This window comes from Zophobas morio, unplaced genomic scaffold (genome assembly GCF_036711695.1).
Source record: "Zophobas morio isolate AGI-343-1 ecotype UQ-CSIRO unplaced genomic scaffold, CSIRO_AGI_Zmor_V1 ptg000058l, whole genome shotgun sequence".
Classification (NCBI taxonomy): domain Eukaryota; kingdom Metazoa; phylum Arthropoda; class Insecta; order Coleoptera; family Tenebrionidae; genus Zophobas; species Zophobas morio.
In genome coordinates, this window is record NW_026972163.1 from 5,680,183 (window position 1) to 5,695,374 (window position 15,192).

Here is a 15,192-nt window from a genome sequence, read left to right on the forward strand (position 1 = left end):
ACACCGAAGAGAAATAATGTCACCATCTCTATTGCTGTACAAAATGTTAGGGGGCTTAACACCAAAGTTCATACTTTTTATCCCAACGTGACATCCTCTGATGACGATGTAATTTTGTTAAGTGAGTCTTGGTTATCTGATGATGTACTTTCCAGCGAATATTTCAGCTCACGGTTTCAAGTATATCGATACAATAAGGGCAGTAGAGGACGTGGTGTCATAGCTGCAGTCAGATCTACCATCCAGACAGCCAATTTAAATCTCCATCCTCCATTTGATGATATAGACATCTTAGGATTGAAATTGGAATTACATGGTTTGCCATTGCAAGTAATAGTTGTGTACATTCCGCCCGCAACTGTCAGTTACAAATATGAGGAGTTATTCGAATACTTAGAGCAGTCAGTAAAACTTTCTATTAATACTATAATTACTGGAGATTTCAACATTCCAGATTACAATCCCATAACTATTGAAACGACATTGAAAGGATCTTCTCAAGTACTTAAATCTTTCTTAGATTACAATGATTTCAAGCAAATGAACACTATACCAAATACCAACAGAAGATATTTGGATCTGGTACTCACTTCGGTAGATGTAGATTGTGTTGTTACCAGACATGCCTTTCCACTGGTTGACGAAGATGCACATCATCCCACTTTGGCAATCTCTGCAACAATTAGCTCCAGATTGCCTAACCGTTGTAACTTTAAAGCCGCTCTTGACAAACATACTTACGATTGGACTAAATGTGATTTAATAACTTTGTATTATACCTTACTGCATAAAACTTGGAACGAACTACTAGAAATCAACAATGCTGATGATGCCTGTTGTTACTTTTACAGTGAACTAAAGTATATATTTGATACATTCGTACCAACGAAACCATTTAGAAATTCTAAATATCCGGTATGGTTCACAGCAGAAATAAAAAACAAAATCAGGAGGAAGCGCCATATCAGGAAGATGATCAAGTCCACTGGTCTCTTAAAATTCGTATATGCGTTCAATGATATTAGACGTGATATCAAATATGCAATTAGGCGCGAATATCATCATTTCTTGGCAAGATCGGAGGAAAGCATCAAAGCGCAACCAAACAACTTATAGAATTACATCAAATTAAAACAGCAATCTACGAGAATTCCTGGTAAGATGTCCCACAATGGTACTGATTTTTCTAATCCCCAAGATATCGTGAATGTGTTTGCATCATATTTAGAAGTGCTTTCACCGTCTCTAGTGCTTGTGACAGTGACTTACATAGATTTTTAATAAGTGAGAAAGACATACTTGACGCTGCATCTAAACGTAAAAATAACTATACCATGGGTCCTGACAATGTACCAGCATTTTTAATCAAACTTGTATAGATGCGTTGGTGTCACCGCTATGCTATTTGTTCAATCTAATTTTAAATACGTCCACATATCCTTCTTTATGGAAGACAGCAAAAGTCATTCCAGTTTATAAAACAGGTAACATACAATTAGTATCTAATTATAAACAAATATCACTAATCAGCAATTTTGCAAAACTGTTTGAAATGATTTTTTTTAAAGTTCTGTATAGTCATTTTTCGTTACAAGTTATTAATGAACAACACGGATTCGTGAAAGGTCGATACACTTGCACGAATTTGTGTGAATTTTCACAAATTGTTTTAAATGCAATTGCTAATCGTATGCAAGTTGACATAATCTATACTGATATGACAAAAGCATTTGATATAGTAGATCATGAAATTTTAGTGTGTAAACTCAGTCGGTTAGGTTTGTGCCAAAGTTTACTGGGTTTGTTTAGATCATTTTTCAGTAATCGCTACCAGTATGTCGAATATAAAGGTTTCTGCTCTTTTACATTTCCAGTAAGTAGTGGCGTGACGCAAGGGTCAAACCTTGGTCCCCTACTATTTAATATTTATATAAATGATGTAAAATCTTGTTTTAGTTGTCCATTTCTTATGTATGCTGATGATTTAAAAATCATAAATACAATTAACTCTCAAACTGACTGTTTAACTTTGCAGGAAAATGTTAATACATTTTTAGTTTGGTGCAAAAACAACAAATTATCTGTTAATGTAAAAAAATGTCAGTCATTGACCATCAGTCGAAAAAATACTGCAATTAATTTTGTTTATACAATCAATAATGAAATTATAACCAGATCGTCTTGTGTACGTGATCTTGGTGTCTTAGTAGACACTACGCTTTCGTTCATACCACACATAACAAAAATTTCAAATGATGCACTTAAATTGCTAGGATTTATTAGACGGAATACGGTCAATTTTAGTAATATTGATAGATAGTCTATTAGTTTTGTATTATGCACTGGTCCGAACCAAGCTTGAGTATTGTTCAGTTGTTTGGTCTCTCTATTATGATGTACACATCAATATAACAGAAAAAGTACAGCGAAAATTTTTTAAATACCTATATTTTGTTAAATATGGTAGATATCAACATTGCGCTCAAGCTGAATTATTAAAAGAGTTTAATCAAGTGTCATTAGCAATAAGACGTAGTTATATGTCTGTCGTATTCTTGTATAAATTAGTTAATTGTATATTCATTTCTGAATCTCTAACTGGACTGCTGCACTTTCATGTACCTCGTTCAACATCTAGATTAATGTTAACCTTTGATTATAGTACACCTAAGATTAATCAGCATATGTACTCGCCTATACTTACTATGTGTAGGAATTATAACAATATTTGCAAATATGTAGATATATTTACTCATAGTTGTCCGTCATTTATTAGGGAATGCAAGAAACTCTTTAATTTAAATTAAAAATATTTGTATTTGTATTTCAGAATTACTTAATTTATTTTTTTGTTTCCTAATTATATGCAAGAAAGTGGTTTGTTTCATATTGTATCCTGTAATTGGACTTAGTGTCTGTTGGTTACAATAAATGGTATTATTATTATTATTATTATTGTCTAATGAAACTTCAGTGTAAGCCACTGAAAATGAGTGCCATTCACCCGGTTTTTTCAAAGTAACCATCGTAGCTCTTGAATTAGCAACCAGCATCGATTCGTGAATTTCTTCCATTTTGCGATCACACAGAAAGACTACATTTTTTTGACAACGATAATAGTTGCCTCACATGGAAACAATGCGGCAGAGACTACTATGATAGCAGCTTATAGATATGTATTTATTTATTTTTTCAATAATACCATTTCTTGCAAGATCTGATTATTTTGGAGAACTTTTACAAAAAAGAAAACGTATTTTTGAGATTTATGGGGTGTTGAATTGTTTTTTCGAAGGATCAATGATGCGAAGTATGTAAAATTTCCAACAATGTATGTAATACGGACAGAAACTTTTTTAAGAGATTGATCTTAATAAGGACTCGACTCCTTCGTCGGCTCGTCCTTAATTACGATTTGCTTCCCGTCTATGCCGAGCAGCTACCACCTCTCTATTATTGTCGTTATTTTGAACAACTCGGCCTACAGAAAGTTGTGACTAAGAGGTGATGCTTCTTCCTCTACGTTTCGCTATTTACTGTCTACTGCTTTGTGTTCTGTCGAACCCATATAAATAGTAACTTTATTCATTTATTACAGCCAAAAGACAGACTTTGCAACACGTACGATGGGTTTTAACGTCCTGTGGTTAATGATTCCGCCTTGATTTTTTACTCTAAATGTCCAGATTGTCATTTTACATTAATATGCATTTCACAGTAATATAAGAGCAAGTGAGGAACGTTAAGTATTAGCTCGGTTGATTAGAGCGTCCTGGTTATAACAGAATGTCGAGTGTTCGATTTCCTTACTGGCTTACTTTTTTTTCTTACACTGTCACTGGTATTTTTACTTCCCGAGCGTCACCTAAGGAAGTATAGTTAGTAATCGAGTCCATCGGACGAAATGCCACTTTTATGTTTTCTCCACGTTTGATGACCTCTACAGTACGAAAAAAGTAGTCTCCCGTTTTCGTCTGTCTATCTGTCTGTATCCATTTTTATTAGACACGTAATCTCCGAAATTCCTGGACGGATTCCTGTCAAATTTTATATGTATAATGCAGATGGTTGAATGCTACCCAAAATTTGGATGATCATCTCCACCAACAATTTGATGACGTCATTTCAATGAATTGTATTTTAAAATGATTTGAATGTTATACAAAAATATACTCCTACACTTGTAGTATACGAATCCACTGTTAGTTTTTTCCCTAAACGTTCAAATTTTCACAAAAAACATTTGCAAGGTATAATAACGTTATATTACCTTACCAACACCGTCGGAAGCAAGGAGACCAGCGGCGAAGCTGTGCGACATGCGATAGTGGGCTCGAGGCCGAACTTGTCCGTTCATTTTTTTTCTTGCATTGATAATACTCTGTGACTACTTTTCTTTTCTGCTTTGATTAGTATTATCCATGTTGATGACGTCATTACAAATTTTTTATTGGTCAAATTAAGAATGATTCACGCCATTTTCTGGATAATGTGAAAAACACGTCTTTATAATAATAATGACAACTTTGTTCGATTGTGGTTTTAGTCCCATTCAAATCAAACTAATTTCTACATTACATTCTTTCGATGTATGAACATAAATAAACACTTGAGCTTCAGACTGCCATTACCTAGTGCTGAAGGACATTTTATCACGTTAGTTATGGCTTTAAATATATTCTACATTGTCCGTACAGTGCAAAGGCTGCGGGGCTTTTTGCTTTACAGCGGTTATCACAAAACGAAAATCGTAAAATTAAATTTTATAATTTTTTTAAAGAGCTGGATTTGTCGGGTTATACTTATTTATTTCGACCAATTTTTTTTTTGTCAAATTAAGAATCATTTCTAGAAAATGTGAGAACAGACACGTTTTTATTTAATTATGATCAAATAAGAATATTAATAATCATATTCAAAACAATTTTAGGAAAAAATATCATTCAAATTAAACAAATTTCTACGTGACATTCTTTCGATGTATAAACATAAACAATCGAAGTTAAGCATGTATACTGATAATAGTAGACTCTTTTCCGTTGGTTATTTGCTTCAAATATATTTCATATTGTCCGTATGTCTGTGAACGGCATCTCATTGGAATTTGCGCCCCCGCGGCGCATATGGTTCGAGGTGTCATTTACAGCACTGGTTTTTATTAATATAAGTATAAAGGTTACCAGAAAACAATTTTTTTAAATAATTTTTCAAAAAGCGGAATTTGTTGGTCTGTACTTTGACCAATATTTTTTTCAGGAAAACTGGATTTGGCAGATAAATTTTTTGATCTATATTTAATTTAATTCATTTGAAATTTTTTAACTTTTTGTTGGTTGGAAATAAAATCTCACATTATCTTTTGAGAATGTTTGTAAATTGTATCAATATAAAAGTTAAAGATTTCGCATTTTTTCGTGCACAGTATTTGAATCCCTTCAAAAGAGACTATAACATTCATAGTAACTAAGAACTATATTCAAGAAGACTGGAGATCTAAAATGTTTAGTACATTTCAATACCAGTGTTACTTTGTAAGTAAAAGTTGTAATAATGTTAGTAGTAAAATGTTCAATTATAGTACACTGAGTAATCATAATGATTCCAAAGAACGTGGTAACAGAAAATAAATTGCAAACGCAATACACTTAAAAAAAGCACCTTAGAAAAAGTGGCAGTCACCAATGATAATGTTGAAATTTAAATCAATCAGTGAAAAGATAGAAAAGTGTGGAGTCAAATGTTTTTTAGCAAGAAGTGGGTAGCAGGTAAATAAATAATTATATTTATTTCTCCGTCAGGAAAACTGTGTATAACAAAAATGATATTTTTGAGCAATTTTTGGTAGAATATCTTTGCGGCATTCAGCGTATATGTATAATTAAGTAACGGAAGGTTCGAGTTAAAAATGTTTACAAGGTAGCAAGTCCTGTAGTGATTGATATATTGCTTTCAGTTGGCATCAGACCATCACCTTTAATTGTCGGCTTCTGCAGCTTTGTTAATAACGTTCGGATAGTCGACTTGTGGACATTGAATACGGGATATGTAAGGTTGCTGGGTTCTATGATGTAATGTATGGACCATTGTGTTGAAAATAAAAATGTAATGCACAGTAATAACACGTGTGATTGAAGTCCAGTGCCTGACAAGAAAGCTACTTATTCAGCGGTCTCCTGAAGAACACTTTACAGCTGCAGCTGACAGGATCCTCTTCAATACGAATAGTAATACGGATAAGATACGAGATGTATGTTTCTTCGCTTGCACGCTTTAACTGTATACGCTATTTGTACCTAATTAACTAATTCTTCACCGTTCATTGTTCATTTTTGATGGTATTACTTAGGAAACTATAATTGAAACTTGACTGTAATAAGGGTTAAATTGTATACCACCATATAAGATTTCAATTTTAAACTTTTGGTTGTGTAGGAATGTCTTAATACATAAATCTCGAATTATTATTACATAGTAGTACTGTTGCCTGTTTTGCATATCTATATTATTACAACACTACGAGTATAAGCAGAAATCAATCCAGAATTGCAAACACAATTAAATAACTTGTATATATATATACATCCGTACATATATGACGAATTTTCCTCGAAATTTACAGAAAGTTATTTATCTACCTATGTATAATGAAAGTAATACTCCTAAAAAAAAATACTTATATTCGGAACGAAATCCTGAAAATAAATAATTACATCTGTTTTTTAGGCAAATGAAAACACTGTGGACTGTCTGCTGTATTGGATGCATTTTACCGTTATTATATTTTTGACACTAGCGAAATCCATGGGCTGTTTGTTACATTAAATTAAATTCTTTAGCAACACACCGATTTTAAAAAATACGAGTTTTTTGATAAATTCAAGCGAACTACATAGTTTCAGAAGCAGCAAAGGTGGAGGACTATGTGTTCGAGTATTTAGACGAGTATGTGTATACATAAAATATTCGAAATAGATTGGTTCGGATATATCACATACCTATACCTGAATGATTAAAATTAATTTAGCCAGATATAATTTTATAAAAAAAGCTGTGCAATCTGTGGGTAATTTATGCATCTGATGTTTGTTGATTTATGTAAAAATATTGGGAATATTTCAGCCAGTTATTTTCCTGTTAAAATTATGTGTCAATCATTATGGTCTATCTTTGAAAATGTATGTAACAATAACAGTAAGAACTAATGTTAAAAATTGCACAAATATCTTTACAACGTTAAAATTTTCACTTCGTTTTTATGGTAAGTCATAATTTTTAAGTACCTAGTGCAGACAAACGTAATAAAAAAAACTGAAAGCGGACTTGTAAACTACAAGTATAGGAATATATATTATGTAATATTCAACTCATTTTAAAATACGGTTCATTGAGATGACGTCATCGAATTGTTGGTGGGGATGATTAGGGAAATTTTGGTTAGCATTTAACCATCTACATGATATTTCTAACATATATACATACAAAATTTGAGAACAATCGGTCCAGCAGTTTCGGAGATTACGTGTCTAATAAAAATGGATCCAGACGCCAGACAGACAGACAGACAGACAGACAGATAGATAGACAAACGGAAACGGGAGACTACTTTTTTGTACTGTAGGGGTCATGAGACGTCGAGAAAACATAGAAGTGGCCAGGGCCGCCGTAAGCGGGGGTGCAAGGCGTGCACCGCTCGCGGGCGCTGCCAATGGGGGGCGGCAAATTGGCAACCAAAGCAGCACTTTTCAAGATTCCCAAAATAATAAAAAAGAAGTACAAATCGAAGAAAGGGTTTATTGGGACTTTGGGAGAAAGCAAAGAAATAAATATTGTTTGGGTGATCCGGCCATCGATAAATCAATAAACATCTAGTTTTTATAGTGCATAGTGACCAAACTTGTAGATCGGTAAAGCATAAAGGAATAAGTTTCGGGAATTGCGGGTGTTGTTTGTCGGAACGTGAAGGAGGATGTTAGCAATAAATTAAATTATTTTAGTGATTGACAGAAAGGTGTTGAAAGAATATTGCTCCAAAAATTAGTTGGTATCCGATCGGGCAAATGCAACATAGTTGTTATTTGCACTTGTAGTTTGGAGTTTGCACTGTTCGGAGGAACAGACGATAATTTTATTTTATTTATACGGTGTCACATTTGCAAAATCTTTGATGATTTGCTGGAAATAACTATATGAAGATACTTCTTCATGGCAATGTACCATAACACATGAAGCTTATTTATTAGCTTTAAACATACAAAACTATAAATTTATTTGTTCAAAAATAATTTGATTTGATATTTTGGATCAAATCAACATCTTAACTAAAATGATGCAGAATCCTAACATCAACATCAAAGTATGTATCAATTTACTTAAAGATGTAATAGGTTACTGTACCAAATATCGTTCAGATGAAAGTTTTGGTAAAATTATAACTGAAGTAGACAACCTTGCCTATGAAATTAATGTTGAACCATTTTTTGGCCAATCCAAACCGTACGTCCAAGAAGAAAACCGCAACATTTTGATTGCGAGCAGAATAACGAAGTTGTCGTAGATCCAAAAATTAATTTTAAAATATTTTTTTTACCGAATTTTGGACCAAACTTTGTCTTCTTTAAATAATAGATTTGAGGAACTAAACACATATGATATAATGAATTTGGGTTTTTCAATAATGTGTTTTAAGTCCTCAGAAGAAGACATGTTGCATTTAAAACTTACAGTTGATTCCCTTGGTGAGGCCGACATTGACGTATGTATTTAATAAGATTAAAGCTTTAAAACTGCACTCTTCAGTTAAACCGTTAGAAGATCCCCACCAAATTTTACGTATTTGTGTGACAACAATTTAATCTCAACTTTTCAGATACATCAATAACATTAAGAATTTTGCTTACACCACCATTTTCGGTTGCATCTGGCCAGCGATCTTTTCAAAATTGAAAATAATAAAAAATTATCTCAGATCAGCTATGAATCAAGGCAGGCTAAATAACTTGTCTATTGTTACAATTGAACAATTTGGACATAAAAAAAATAGTTGCAGGATTTACCAGTATGAAATCTAGAAACATTCATTTGGTTTAGTAAAAAATATATTTAATTATATTATTTGTATGCTTTAAGTTTTTTTTTTTCGTTTCTTTTATTTTTTTGGTATTCAGTTATATTATATGGATGCATATCTATGTATTTATATGTTTTATTAGCAAAATAGATTTGTGTTCGATAAAGGTATTTGTTTGTTCATTTGATACGAAATAAATTTTAATTTTAACAATTTAAAGACTCGTCCTTAATTTTCCACTTATTTTAACACAATTTTTACTTAAAAAAATCTCATCATCTATATTGAAGAGGGGCGCAAAATTCAAACTTGCACTCGGGCGTCAAAAGTCCTAGCGGCGGCCCTGAATTTGACTGCCGGACCGAATCAGACTAAAACTTTTTGATTTGTAGTGATTCACTATTGAAATATTTTTTTTTTGCGTTTTAAATATTGTCTCCATGTTGGAGGCCCAATTACTGGGAAACAAGACGTACACAACACTCAGAGGCACGGCGGGACTTGAACCTACGACCCAAGCGGGCAAGCGCGAAGTCGACTGACCTACCCGGACCCTACTAATTATTTTTTAATTTTATAGTACTGTGACGTCCTCCTCAAACGCCCACGGCCTGACTAACTCCTTCGTCGGTGCGGGGTGGTGGGTCGATCAAAGGTGGATCAGATGTCGAAACCAGGGCGCCAGCATGCCTCAAAAGGGCATACAGAAAAAAGACGACAGGAAAGCAAAAAAAGAAAGAAGAGTAGAAGAAAGAGATGAAAGGGAAGAAAAGGGAAAAAGCAACGAACACCCGGGTAGACTTAATTAGTATATAATACAGTGATATGTACAAAAAAAAAAAACGGCGGCGACTCTAGGGTGTTGGTGACGGGTGATGGTTTGCCCAAAAACTCGCCCACGCGAAAACCCTCCCGGAGCTCTCCCGGACGGTATGTGCACACTGCCCCGCGACTCACCGAATTGGTACCAATATCCTGTGATCGAATTTCGCGTCCCTGTCGCGGTGATGGCTCTGGAACTCCGGTCCCTCCGGCGTTCTTTCCCTCGTTTGGCACCGATTTTCTCTCGCCTCCCCAGAATGGCGTCGTTTCTCGTACCGACTTATGACCTCTCTCTCTTTTTTTTGTTTCTCCCCCTTGCTGTCGCTTGCGCCTAGCTGCGCGCCGCGCATTTTAAACGTTACAGTACATTTTGTTCTAACAAATTTTAATTTGCTTAAATATTTTCGTGGATTAATCACAATTTACCATAATAACTTTTAGGAAATTTTTTTCAGAATTTTTTTTTTTCTTAACACGGTTTGTCGTTTATTAATCCACTCTTATTTTTCACTTTGGGCACTTGTACAACAAAATTTTAGCATTTATCTTAGAAACTACCAAACTTATTGCTCTAAAACATTGCACATGCTTTAAGGTTATCTTGAACATGGTAAATTGCTAATCAGAATTTAATTGCTCATTAAAAAATTTGATGACATCTCAAAATTTGTTGTAGTAAATCTCATTTCAAATAAGAAGTATAGGCAATGTTTTCGAGTATGTTTTAACAATAAAACAAATCCAACAAAAGTGTATGTTTATTAGTTGATATATTTGTCTCTAGTTGACGATACGCATAGCATGCTTGCTTATCTGCGGTTTAATAATCAACTTATATTTTTATTTGAGTTGAACAATTAAACTGAAAAATACGAGTGGATTGAAGCATTTATTTAGTACATTGTTGATAAGATTTATTTTTGAAAGTTTTAAGATGACGTCTTCAAATTTCTTTTTACGATTTACACGGTATTCTTAAGATCATCTAAAATTTTAAAATTTGATAAACCATTAGTCCAGTAGTTTCAGCGATTATTTGTTTAACAAAAAAAAAAAAAAAAACAGTCCACAGACAGACGAAAACACGAGTTCTATTTTTTTCACATTCTAAGAGCTATGCAGCCCCCAGAAAGCAAAAAGTAAAAACTCGTATCTGAAAACTGTCTGCTTTGTAAAGAAACTTTAAAACTTAAAAGACCTTCACTATACTTGACTTAAATTTTTATTTACATCAAAAGTTACAATAAACTATTTTACAGCCTCTAGCTTTCTAAAATATAATTTTCTGTTTATTTGCTTTCCTATTAAAATCAGATTAACAGACCGATATTTTGAAATTTGAAATATATTTTAGGATTATCATAGGGATGGGACACCGTTAACTATTTTTTAAATAATAAAAAAAAAAAATGAATTTGTGTCAAATGTGTTTCATGTTTATTGGTAATTCTATCTGTTTGTAAACACATATACGCGTACAATTTGCTTCATTTTATAGCTTTGGGTAGAGAAAAAAGCACTGTTTGTAGAGTTTTTTTTTCTTGGGCTGTTCACGAAATCACAGACATGAAAAAGATTAATTTTGCTCATCAAATTTGTTGTTCGTTATGGTTCAAAGGCGACAGAACTTTGGTGTAAATAGCTTTATATATCCAACTTTAAATTTGTTCGCTATTTGCAACTGCACTACTAATAAACTGTATCCATACATTTTAATGAAAGAATTATAATTTTTAATATAAAATGTCAATTGTTTATACGCTGCTGTCCAGTAAAACAGTTAAATCATCTTTAACTTAAATATAATGTTGCTGATGCAACTAAAAATAAATTGAGGTGAAGGTGAAGTAATTATAGTAAATTGTTTATGATGAAAGTAAATGGTATATCGAATGAACTAATATAAGTTATACACGTCTTTCAGATTAACGTGCTATGACCAGTCGGAGTATCTTCATCAAGAAGCGACCTAAAGTTTTTTAACACATTATTTGATTGAATCGAAGATGATCGTTCATTTCAAATTAAAGACTGAACCAATAATTTTGATGCTTTTGTAAAAATTAGGTACTACTATTACAAGGATTTATTAAATAATACGTTATTTAAAATGTGCAATTTTTTTGATAAACATCTCTTACATTTTTAGAATAAGGATGAACTTGTGCATTTCCTAGGTAGGGAAGATTTACTTTCAATAAATCAATGTTTTCATTCAAATGGGTAAAAATATTTGAAAGATAAATTATAATCTGCATCTAAATAAATGAAAATAGTTAAATAGGTGTCTATAATATAATAAAATGACTTGTCATGTTTTGAGTAAAATAATATTTATCAGTTTATTCAACTATTTCACAAAGTATTTCCACTGATACGTGATAAAGTGTTTTTTTTTTTTGAAAGAGTAAAAATGTCTCAAAATCTGAAACACATGTAATTTCAACAATATTTAGCTATTGTGTTATACAGGGTCATTATAAAATATTGTAGTCGAAGAAGGCCATGATTTTGGTGACATTTTGTGCCGCCTTTTTCAGTTTTGTGGAAAGGATTACACTAATATTGGAATTTTTATTTTTAGCGCCACATTAGTTGACATTAGCGGCTGCACTGTTTCAACGCTTCATCAAATTCTGTCAGATGTCAATAATTTTTTCGTTTGTACTGGTACGTTTTCCCTCACTTTGTGCGTTAATTGACTTGTCTTGTTTTCATTTTTGCTGTCTTCCCCTTTGTTAGAACTTTAATAAGTGTCTCAAAAAACAGTTTTTATCAAAACTACAGATCATTGTGGAATAATCTCAGGTAATGAACAGAGAGGAATAACTGTGGTCAGTGTTACAAATGATTTTTTTAGTTCTTTGGCGCAATCATCATGCCTATTACCGTAATGGGGTGTTAAATGAGGATGGGGATGGAGTGTACTCTGTGGAGGCGTCTAAAAACGAGTATCTAGTGAAATGTTCTGTTGTCATTGATGAAGAATCTTTGAAGACGCTATATGGCGAATTATGGCCAGATTTAACGACACTGGTAGCATTTCTAAGTGAAAACCGACGGGGAGACCTCAAGTTAGTGAAGACGTTGTTGAAGATTTAAGGATGAGAATGGAACAAAGTCCGAATAAAGCTTTGTCAAAAATCTTTACTGTCCGGAGTACCATACAGCCCATGTCAGAAAATCGTAAAAGAGAAGTTACATATGCATCCATACAAGATTTTGTTGGTTCAGGAGCTGCAACCAGCTGATTTTCCTTGCCGCGTTGGGTAGTGTAGTTGGTTTCAAGCTGATATGGACGATAACGGGATTCTCGATTTGTCGTTCTTTTCTGATGAAGCCTGGTTTCATCTGTTAGGCTATTATGTCAACTGACAGAACTTCAGAATTTGGTGTATAGAAAATACTCACGCTTTTGAAGAAACACCATCACACGCAATGAAGGTTGGTGTGTGGTTAGCAGACGACGATTCATAGGCCTGATACTTTTTCAAGTAAATGAATGTGATCAATAAACAAAATTAGATGTAGAAAGTGTATGTAGGTACTGCAATAAAGTTTTTTATTTTCAGTAACTTTCATTTTTCTTTCGGTGTTAGTTGCATTCTCTTAATTTAAAACTTACTTCAACTTACTGTTTAGTAATAATTGTAATTTTACTATTAGGAAAGTTAAAAATCTTTATTAAACATTCTGTTGTTTCAAGAGATCTCATAATCAGCTACAGAACTCTTAACACTATGCTCCTGAAATTTTATTGGTTTTTTCATCTTTTTTCTTATAGAAATTTTGAAAAATCTTGATATTAGGATGGCCATGTGGGCGTGTTTTGGGTAGAACCTCTTTGACATTCCTGTTATGCAGATCTGGCATGTTTCAGATATCTAGAAACTGCAAAGCTGAAGGTAATGTTTGGACATAGCAGTTTTCACCTATTGTAGGGATGAAGATCAAGGATTTCAGTTGTGTTTTTTCAAGAGAAAAGCACCGGTCACAAACCATGTCTGCACCAATATTTTGACGATTCCTTACAATTTACAAACAGAACTTTCGCGGGATCACAACTTTGGCAAAATTATTTACTGCAAAAACTCATTAGGTACTCATAGTGTTCGTTAACTGTGATAAGACTTGCTCTGCCATTGTCCATTACGTGATTTTTCACAATTTTTACCTTCAGGGTACCTATAAAAATGTAATTTTTTAAATAATTACCGTGTTCATTGGTTTCGACAAACTTAACCTCACTTTTTGGATTTCATTATTTGAAAAATTATTGCTTCTTTGCAAAACAGACCAGATGATTTATTCTGTTCAACTCCAATCGACTTTCCAAGGTGTAATTCATGACAAAGCCCTTAAACGTTTTTCTGACAATTTACAATTTTTGAAACTGAAATGTATTGCAGTGGCGTTCACAAATGCCCGATAACACTGCAACCCTTAATGCTCTGGCCTGGCGTCTTTTCGTGTCTATTTAAAATGAAATTAAACCGCGAACCGGGCATTTCAATTTTTGACACATCTGACAGATTTGTTTGGACGTTCGTGACATTTCAAAACAGTTCAAATCATTTTGGTGATTAGCGGCACGAGAAAAATTTCATTTGTTTTTCATAGGTGAGTTGACTACAATATTTTATAATGACCCTGTATAATATTTTTTTAAACATATGCGATTTTTTGAGAACTAGATAATACACTGCGGTTGTGTTCGGTAAAATAAATCTACACTCATTTTAGTAGTATTAGGTAACAGCATTGTTATTATTATTAAGAACATAATATACAGTGCATCTTTTTTAAAAGTGGTAGAGTCCCTAGATCTACTTTAGAAAAGAGTTGTGACACGAAACGTCAAAATAATGGTAAATTTTATTTTACTATGCTGGCTGCGGATGTTTTGTTTTGAGTAATGTATGAGTAATGTTTTGACAATTTGTAATTGTGATTTAGTACATAGACGTGGAAGAGAATAGTCGTCGTCTGCCGTGTACGAAACTGTAGAAATACAGAAGCAAATGGTTTCTCATTGTTTAAATGCCCCGAAAACAAGATATCCATCTTGAAAAATTGGCAAAAGGGCTCACATCTGCGAGGTTGTTGTCCAAAATTGTATTTTCCATCTAATCCTTGGTCAACAGGTTTACTTCAAAAAAGAAAATTTTATATTTGAAGTCAATGCAAAATATGTGAGAACGCAATTCCAACAATTTACTATAATGTGGCTGGATTTACGTCAAAGTGACCGATTATTGGCAAACAAAAAATGTTATTGATGAACTTTAGCAGACTATTTTGGA

General features: G+C 33.1%; 1 protein-coding gene across 1 annotated transcript; it reads left to right on the forward strand.

Moving 5' to 3' along the window:
* Nucleotides 1–1,161: 1,161 nt before the first annotated feature.
* LOC135143245 (uncharacterized) lies at nucleotides 1,162–6,958 on the forward strand. The gene is made up of 7 exons (XM_064075124.1): nucleotides 1,162–1,174; nucleotides 1,380–1,484; nucleotides 1,596–1,799; nucleotides 5,954–6,058; nucleotides 6,135–6,247; nucleotides 6,724–6,808; nucleotides 6,882–6,958. Exons 1-7 carry the CDS (start codon nucleotides 1,162–1,164, stop codon nucleotides 6,956–6,958), a joined length of 702 nt encoding a protein of 233 aa, XP_063931194.1.
* Nucleotides 6,959–15,192: the final 8,234 nt, after the last annotated feature.